The following is a 9290-nucleotide window of genomic DNA, read 5'->3' as shown; positions in this document are numbered from 1 at the left end:
TTGAGGTTTACAACATTAGGAAATTGCTGCGGTGCTTCAGTGCAGACAATAAGAATTAAAGTGCTATGTAGAAAGAAAGATATGTGCATGAGATATACATGAGATATATACATGAGAATAAGAATTATGAGTGCTACGTAGAAAGATATATACATGAGTGCAGGTGGTGATCAGTGCCAAACATGAAATGATGCAGTGACACAGCGTAGGGTCATGTGTTAGTGGCGGGGACAATCATGTGGTTATTGTTCATGTGTCCAACAGCAGAGGGGAAGAAACTGTTCTTATGGCGAGAGGTTCTGGTGCGAATGGACCGGAGCCTCCTGCCTGAGGGGAGCAGGTCAAACAGACTGTGTCCAGGGTGAGAAGGGTCAGCTGAGATCCGGGCTGCACGCCGCAGAGTCCTGGAGGTGTACAGGTCCTGCAGAGATGGGAGTCTGCAGCCAATCACCTTCTCAGCAGAGCGCACAACACGCTGCAGTCTCTGTTTGTCCCTGATAGTGGCTCCAGCGTACCACACGGTGATGGAGGAGGTGAGGATGGACTCGATGATTGCAGTGTAGAATTGCACCATCGTCCGTGTTGGCAGGTTGAATTTCTTCAGCTGCCTCAGGAAGTACATCCTCTGCTGGGCTTTCTTGATGACGGAGGTGATGGTGGGCTCCCACTTCAGGTCCTGGGTGATGGTGGTACCCAGGAAGCGGAATGAGTCCACAGAGGTGATGGGGGTGTCAGTCAGGATGATGGGGGGGAGTGGGGCTGTGTGCTTCCTGAAGTCCACAATAATCTCCACTGTCTTCTGGGCATTCAGCACCAGGTTGTTGTGGCTGCACCAAGACACCAGACGTTCAACCTCCCTCCTGTAGGCAGACTCGTCCCCGTCCGAGATGAGCCCAATGACGGTGGTGTCGTCTGCGAACTTGATTAGCTTGACAGACTGGTGGGTGGAGGTGCAGCAGTTGGTGTACAGGGAGAAGAGCAGAGGAGAAAGAACACAGCCCTGAGGGGAGCCGGTGCTGATGGTCCAGGAGTCCGAGACATTCTTTCCCAGCCTCACATGCTGTTTCCTGTCCGTCAGGAAGTCAGTGATCCACCGGCAGATGGGATCAGGCACATTCATCTGGGAAAGCTTGCCTCGGAGATGGTCTGGAAGGATGGTGTTGAAGGCAGAGCTGAAGTCCACAAACAGGATCCTGGCGTAGGTTCCTGGGGAGTCCAGATGCTGCAGGATGAAGTGTAGGGCCATGTTGATGGCGTCGTCTACAGACCTGTTGGCTCTATATGCATACTGCAGGGGGTCCAGGAGGGGGGCCGTGAGGGTCTTGAGATGGGAGAGAACTAGGCGCTCAAAAGACTTCATGACCACAGATGTCAGAGCCACGGGTCTGACACATTTGTGCAGAACCTTGTGCACTAATTAATTAGACTAAACAATTATTTACTTTAGCTCAAGTTATTACGTTCGCTAAAAAGTTGGGATGCTGTGTAAGACATAAATAAACCTAAAATACAATGGTTTGTTCATTCTTTTGGAACATCCATTCTACTGTAATTATATATTTTCGTTGAGGAAATATATTGTTTTACTTTTATTAATATTAAATTATAATTATTAGTACTTTTAATGTTAGTTTTAGTCTTTCTTAAATTATCACACTATGGTATATATCAGAGAAAATATTTAGGAAAATCAGTATGGTTTAACTTTTAAAAGCTATTATTTTAAAATGTTCTTTGTGCACATCCAGTTTTGCTTTTTAGTTTAACTTTGATTAACCATAGCAACTTTGTTAGCTAATGTTTTTAAAAAAAAAAAAAATTTTTAACTATTCAAAATCTACATCTACATCCTCAATAAAAAAATAAAAAAAATAAATAAATACCCTTTCTGGACGGATTTAATTGCAATGAACCACGGAACAGCACCAATGATGAATAGATGAACCAGCATTGCAAATAATGGACCATCAATGATGGTAGGAAAGAAGCTGCAGAACTGCATTTGTGGCTGGTCAAAACTAACAACTGACATGGGCCGTAAAATCCACCAAGGCAGGAAGAAGTGCCTCAGCGAGCTGAGAAAGGGGCCTCGCATTGACACATACTTTTTAAGAAGTAAGTCATATCAGTCGATGGAAGTTCAGAGGCAGGAGAATCCCCACAGTCCTCAGGGTATCAGCACCCCGTTCGAAGTTCTTTGTCGTACAGACCCTCTCATAGTCTCCAGATTGGAGCTCAGTCAGATCCAGCCAGTAGCAGTTCCCAGTCTAGAGCTTAGTCAGCCACACCCAATATTAGATTCTAGCCCAGGACCCGGCCATTTAATATCAGCCCCTAGGTTGGAGGTTAGCCACCAACAGCTAGCAACACATTTTGTACATATTGTACATATATTTATTAGTTTCAGATGTAGCCATTCTTGTATTTTGCTTGTTTACATTATTGTATTTTGCACAACTCTGTTGCTTGTGAAGCTCGCACACAAGAATTTCACTCACATGTGCTGTACCAATGTACCTGCACATGTGATGTGACAATAAAAGTGATTTGATTTGATTTGTGTACAGATGTAAGCCAGCCATAATCAACACCATGTTCCAGCCCAGAGCTCATCCAGAAACAACCAACAGAATCTTCCAACACTGAGTCTAGCCAACCACTACCAGCAAGGGAAAGGAAGATAGAAGGTAGGAAAGATCAGATTCTGTGGCCCAGAGCCAATGAATAACCAGTTAAAGTCCAGGAGACTGTGGGAAATTGACAGATTAGTGAAAGAGAGAAGACAACTGAGGAAACAGTGGAGGAGGGCCTTTTCTACAGCAACCCATACAACTTTGTTATGGGCCTTTTTGTTGAAGAGAAGAGCGGGTGCCTTAAAAATGCCCATTAAAGACCTGGAAGATCATCCGAGAAAAACTTACTCTGAGGATCCAAGGCACGAGCCAGTTACCATTCCGAGTAATATGCCTCCTATCCAGGCACCTGGACACAAAATGGTCAAAGACCACCTACATGGAGTGAAGTAGAGAAGGTAGTGAAGCAGGCAAGAGCAGCATCGGCTCCAGGACCTAATGGCATCTCATATAGGCTCTATAAAAACACCCCCACGAGTCCTCAAATACCTGTGGAAGCATGCCAGCGTCATCTGGCACCAGATTCAAACTGCCAAGAAAGAACAAAGAGACCTTGACGTGGTCTTTTTAGACCTTGCCAACGCCTTTGGGTCAGTTCCGCACGAGATCTTGTGGATGACCTTCAACTATTTCAGCGTACCAAACCACATCACAGGACTGGTCAAGACCTACTTTCAAGATTTACAGTTTTGTGTGACAGCTGAGAACACCACCACAGCCTGGCAGCACCTGGGAATTGGGGTTATGGCAGGCTGCACGATTTCCCCTCTGGCATATATTATGGCAATGGAGTTGGTCATGCGGGCATCTTGGTGGGTAGTGGGAGGCGAGAGACTCAAGAGTGGCCTTCGTCTTCCTCCCATTAGAGCCTACATGGATGACATGACCATCATTACAACAACAAAACCATGTACTAGGCGATTGCTACAGAAGCTCCAGGAAAACATCGAATGGACAAGAATGGAGTTTAAGCCAAGTAAATCTCGCAGCATCTCCATCATAAAACGAAAACTGACAGCCGAGCAATTCTATTTCAGTGGAGAACCAATTCCAACAGTCTTAGAGAAGCCCATAAAGAGCCTGGGACGGTGGTATAATGCAGACCTCAATGATTCGTGGCAACTAGAACAACTAAGGCAGAAAATGGCTAATGACCTCAAGCGGATTAAAAACGCTGCACTCCCAGGGAAACTGAAGCTTTGGTGCTTCCAGTTTGGGTTATTACCCAGACTACTGTGGCCGTTGACAATGTATGAGGTCTCACTCAATCATGCCAATCGACTAGAGTGGCTAGTGAGCTCCTACGTTAAGAATTGGCTCAGACTTCCCAAATGCCTCAGCAGCGTTGGACTCTATAGCGACGGGATATTGTCATCGCCGATCAGAGGACAGGCACAACAGCAGGCTATTAGAGAATTAGCTAACACTGCTAAGAGGACCAGTCACTGGCTATGGTTAAAAAGGGCTAACATCACTTGGGCAGCTAAGGCAGTCAGCTAACCGCACGAGAAGAAAATATTCCGCTCTTCTTCCCTTTTCTGGGAGGCAGTGGGGAGGTAGAGCGTACAGCCCGATACGGCGGGGACTTGGGAGGTCTCGGAAGTCAGATTGGGTGCCCCCCTTCCGGCTCTCCTCTCTTCTCCCTTTTGTCTTACTTCTCTTTATCACCTTTTCTATCCCTTTGAAGAAGTGAGGCTCCATAAATGCTAAAGAGGTAATAATTATTTTTTTTGGATGCAGTGAATAGATAGGAGAAAATAAACTGTAGAAAACTAAACAGAAGAAAGAAGAGGAGAAATGAAATAACAATTTGACATAAACCAGTGACACACTCCAGGGCCTGATCAACCCTGGCAGGGCCTCCTTGGATGAGGGTGTCTTGTGATGATGGCCAAAACACCCGATGAATCCAAGGTCCACTACTGACGATGTGTACCAAATCTTAATATGATAATCTAGATCAGATCTCTAATCCCCAAAAATGGCAGATTAGCTTGGGTAAAAGACTGAAAGTTGAGGCACACAACGATGTGTGCTGCCGGTAGTTTGTGGGCTGCCTTTCCTCATAACAGCCATCCCTCAAGATTCTCTCCATTTAAAGCAATGCAATATCAGGGACTATAACATCTAGTCCTTTTACTGAATAAGGGAAAAAAGTTACAACATAAATGCATAGTCACCTGTAAATGAATTATAGTAGTAAGTACAGTTTAGTTTTGAGACCAAGAACGGTCCAAAGTGATTTACAGAGGTACATGGTTTTTAAATGAGTAAATAAATGAAACGTTTCTCATACCAAAGGTAAAGTGGACATATATGTGCTTGTCTGAACAGATGAGTTTAAAGTACTTTTACAGGATATTGTATAATCTGAGGTCCAAAGAGATAAAAAAAAAAAAGAAAGAAAAAGGCTTATAAGTAAAAGGAAAATAGAGATGGGACTATTTCCATAAGGTCTTGGGGGCGGCTTTCAAGGCAACAGTCCTGAGTTTAACAGTATTTCTTAAATGGAAAACAAGAGTGGTTCAAAGAGTTGATGTGAGCATCAAAACACTGGTTTAAAAAAAAAAAAAAAAAAAAAAAAAAGCATGATGAAAAAGATTCCATTAATAAGCTTTTATGATTGACGAAAGGGACTCCAATCCCTGTCTGATTTGGGCAGTAACACTCTCGTTAGCGATAATTAGACAAAGCCTTGTCCGCAAAAAAAGTGAACATGTGAAAATTAACTGAATGCAGTACAAATTTAATTTGTTTTAATAAGGATTACTGGCTAAAAAAGGGCCACCCTCGGCACCTGACTCTACCATTTACCACCTTCCGTGCTGTGGAAATTCTTTTATCCCGTTCTAACTTTCAGTTGTACTTTTGTCATGCTGGCATGTTTGCAATCATCAAATTTTTAAAAATTTAATATAACAAATATAACCCAATTAAATACGATTTTTTTTTAAAATTAATACATTTTGTGACGAACATGTGACGAATATGCAAAAAAAAAAAAAAGAAATGAGAAATGAAGAAATAAGGAAATGGGTCAATGCTTTTTTCACAGCACAGCATTTACTTTCATATTTGTGAGTTTAAGAAACAAGAGCAGTGCTTTTATTTTCTTTCTGAGACAAATGACTCACTGCCCCTCCCTGGTTTACCAATACTGAATTTTCTAGTTTCTGGTGAAACCACCACAGTTTCTTTTATAAATACCAAAAAGTAAAAAATAAAAAAAAAGACAGAAAAAAACATCCATTCCCAAACATTTTCTTATACATTTACTTATATTTTATAATAACAAAATGCATGTACAAACATTATTTAGCATAAACACATGCTAACCGCAAAGCCGCTGCCTCACCTCTTGAATAGGTCGAGGTAGCAGCATTGCGGTGACCCTGCAGTACAAACATGTGGACACCTGTGCTGACATCAGGCCTGCCAACACAGATTCAGTCACTAACTTTAGCTAATATGAGGAAATGGGACATTTTCTATCAGCTGTTTGGTTTGGGAGCTGCTGATGTCGGTCTACATTGTGCGGTAAAACAAAACCCCTTTTTTAAGAGCACTAGAGCAACAAAGGCTTTAAATAAAGAGCTTGTAGTGTTTTGTTTACATTCTGAACTCCTCCCAAATCTCAACCTCCACTGAAAGGCTGTAAAGTCATGTTCTTCACAGCTTTGTTAATCCTGCTTCTCTAACATAAAGAACTCGTTTTATAGTTGAACGTGAATTTTAATACCACTTGAATCCTGAGAATCCATAATGACGACAAGTCTCCAGCCATTTATCCAACTCCCTCCTATCTTCCTTCCAGTACTTTGTCTCTAGCGATGACAGCCTCATCGAACTTTATCATGAGCGTGGTGCCCTTGTGCCAGTGGACGGTGACCTTGGCGGGGAAGCCGCTGTGGGTGAGAATGGCCTCTATGATCCCTCCCGTGAAGGCCGCGCAGTTTAAGGTGCTGTTCTCCTTGGGAACAGAGATGTAGGTGTTGACGAGGGGCTCCTTCTCTATGATGTAGTAAGTCTTGTCATCGTCGTTGGCTTGCTCAAGCTTGTCTGCTTCCTTACCAAAGAGTGCTCTCCACACAGATACCTGAGAAGGACAAAGAAAATGACAGGATGACAGGGGATGCACAAAACATGTGCAATCCAAAAAAAATTACTTTATTTGCTTTGGGAGAAAGTGTGCAAAGTGACAGGCAATGACTTTTTTCTGCAGCTAAAGGTAGAGGCATAACAAAGATAACACAACTGAGATAAAAATTTAAAAGAAAATGGCAAAATTAGTCATTTAAATAGTGCCAAGATCTATTTTACCTTTGTTTATGCAAAAACTAATGTAATTTCCATGTGTCTGTTACGCAACATGGGACAGACAGTGATGAACAGTTTTAATCTTTCAGAGCTCTAACATGCAGTCATCTCATGAGCAATTAAAATTCAGCACTGAGCCTGAACTAAGCAGATTAATGAATATATTTACATATGAACTCAAATGATCACCTGGTGTAACATTATGATATCCCTCATCTCAGACTGGAGTTTTAGGTTTTGCTGAATCAGCAAACACAAAGACAGTCTGCAAACAGTCAGCAAAAGATGCAAACTCAGCAGCCTGCAACAAGTGCTTTAAGCTGATACTGTGCAAAGGAGGTAACACCTCGAATCTGACGACGAACCTGGCGACGCATAGTGTTTTTTTTTAAAAGCTGAGAAATGCGTCGTATTTGATAGCTTGTTGTGAGACCTCACATCGAGTACATCTACTGCGGGAAGTGGTGCCTCGGACCCGGAGTTAGCAAGAACCCGAAGAGTAGAGTCCTGGCCCCTAGCCCTGCCAGTGTAGCAGAAATGATGACGGATGATGATGGCAGCAGCAGCTGTTCTTCTCTGGGCGAGTAGCTTAATGTTGTTCGTGTGTAATTTACATTGTGTAGGCTAACCACGTTATTAAATTAATGCATGTAAGGTGAACTAGCAAACACCGTCGTAGTTACATGCGGCTGTCTCCTTTTTGATGGCAGATACTCCCTTCACCCTGGCCAAAAAGGCTAAAATGACCAAAGAAAAAGTGGAAAACAGCTAAACATGAGAGGTTTTTGGACAAAGTTTGTGTTTTTTTCATTGTTTAAGCACTGCTTCCAGCCAAGAGTGATACCATATATGCCCTATAGCTGCAGAAAAGGCTAACATTGTTATCTTTTTACAAAAAAAAGCCCCAGCTAAACATGAGAGGTTTTTGGACAAAGTTTGTGTTCTTGATTCTTTAAGCACCGGTTCGAGCACAGTTTAAGCACCGGCACAGTTTCAAAAGTACCGGTTTGGCACTGGAATCGGATAAAACCTAAATGACACCCATCCCTACTGCTGATGTTCTGCATTCACAGCAAGTATTATGTGGAGCTGTATTTACACTAATATATGCTTGATTTTAATATTCATCATTGCAAAGTTATTATTAGTTAGTGAGGAAGATCGTTGTGAGCGGTCTGAATGAAATCCTGACACACACACAGTATACCTTGATGAACAGCAGTATGTTTAGCACTTTGGTCTCCCTCTTGCCGTTTTTCTCCCTCAGCACTAGCACGTCCAGTAGGCTGCCTCCCACTCGCTGCCCCAGCTCCGCTAGGCGAGCCTGCAGCTCGGACACCGAGTACACACGGCTCTGGCAGTACTGCACCACCTCTGAGAAGAGCAGGGTGAAGGCGCTCACGCTCACCTCGGTTTTCGGCCGGCTCAAAGGCCTCTCGAGAATAGCTGACTTGCCTCTGGTGAAGCGAGCCTCCATTATGATTTAACGGACAGCTGTAAGAGGAAACACCGAGGAGATTATTATTGTTAGTGAGGCTGCAACTAACTACAGGCTAACTGCTAATGCTAACCAAGGTGCTACAGGCACGCGAGAAACACAAATATGACATTTACGAAAATTATTCAGTTATTAAAATTAGTATCTTTCAACTCAGCTTTCTTTAAGACTATAATCAACACTCACCCGATCACTTCCTACACCTGAGTTGTTAAGGTTTGAGTACTTCCTGTTTATTAAAAACGTAACTTGTCACATGACCTCACCGATCGATTCACAGCTACGGAGTCCACGAAGTCCACGAGGGATTTATTTATTGCTTTTCGGCGGGGTAGCTAGCTAATTTGACTGCAAAGTGTGTGTGTGTGTGTGTGTGTGTGTGTGTGTGTGTGTGTGACTTGTAGTCAATCAAAATTAGAAAGTTAATTCAAGATTTTGGTTTAACAAACCTAAATGTACATGAATGAATGAATGAATGAATGAATGCTTTATTGGCCATATGCAGGTTGCCCCACAGAGGAATAGGACCCCCCCCCCCCCCCGACTTACACACACAACAACAAGACAACACAAGGGAATACAGTCGGAGACCGGCAGCGTTGGGAGAATAACACTGAAAAAATTACACAACATTGGGAAAAGTACAAGAGGAAAAAAAGAGACCTCTTCACACGCTGGGCAACCTATGGGAGGACAGCATGAGAACAGGAAACAAAAAACTCCTCTGCACAGAGAGCACATTAATGTCCACATCACAACATCAGAGCACATGACAAGCCACAGGGGATGGATAGGGGGGTGGGGGGTGATTCGAAGGAACACAGCAGTCGTCCTGCACCATG

The 9290-nt window shown here is 43.1% G+C and overlaps 1 protein-coding gene across 1 annotated transcript; it reads right to left on the bottom strand.

Annotated features, from left to right (window-relative positions):
- Positions 1-5637: 5637 nt before the first annotated feature.
- Positions 5638-8746, bottom strand: trappc5 (trafficking protein particle complex subunit 5). Its single transcript, XM_086296207.1, has 3 exons — positions 8635-8746; positions 8158-8444; positions 5638-6729 (listed from the first exon to the last, which is right to left on the bottom strand). Exons 2-3 carry the CDS (start codon positions 8425-8427, stop codon positions 6433-6435), a joined length of 567 nt encoding a protein of 188 aa, XP_086152333.1. The 5' UTR covers positions 8428-8444; positions 8635-8746; the 3' UTR covers positions 5638-6432.
- Between the last annotated feature and the right edge of the window lie 544 nt (positions 8747-9290).

The sequence above is a fragment of the Aulonocara sp. 'chitande type north' Nkhata Bay genome, linkage group LG6, assembly GCF_057382095.1.
Source record: "Aulonocara sp. 'chitande type north' Nkhata Bay isolate Kocher_YH1m ecotype deep benthic linkage group LG6, A_spYH_male_GT1.1, whole genome shotgun sequence".
In the NCBI taxonomy this organism is placed as follows: domain Eukaryota; kingdom Metazoa; phylum Chordata; class Actinopteri; order Cichliformes; family Cichlidae; genus Aulonocara; species Aulonocara sp. 'chitande type north' Nkhata Bay.
The sequence above is the reverse complement of the archived record's forward strand: the minus strand, read 5'-3'. Positions and strand labels throughout refer to the sequence as shown.

What these genes read in the sequence shown, in the direction of transcription:
- trappc5 (XM_086296207.1), bottom strand. Translation starts at nt 8,427, where the DNA reads ATGGAGGCTCGCTTCACCAGAGGCAAGTCAGCTATTCTCGAGAGGCCT. An exon ending in ACATACTGCTGTTCATCAAG is followed by an intron (nt 6,730 to 8,157) that starts GTATACTGTGTG and finishes TGTCCTTCTCAG; the next exon opens with GTATCTGTGTGGAGAGCACT.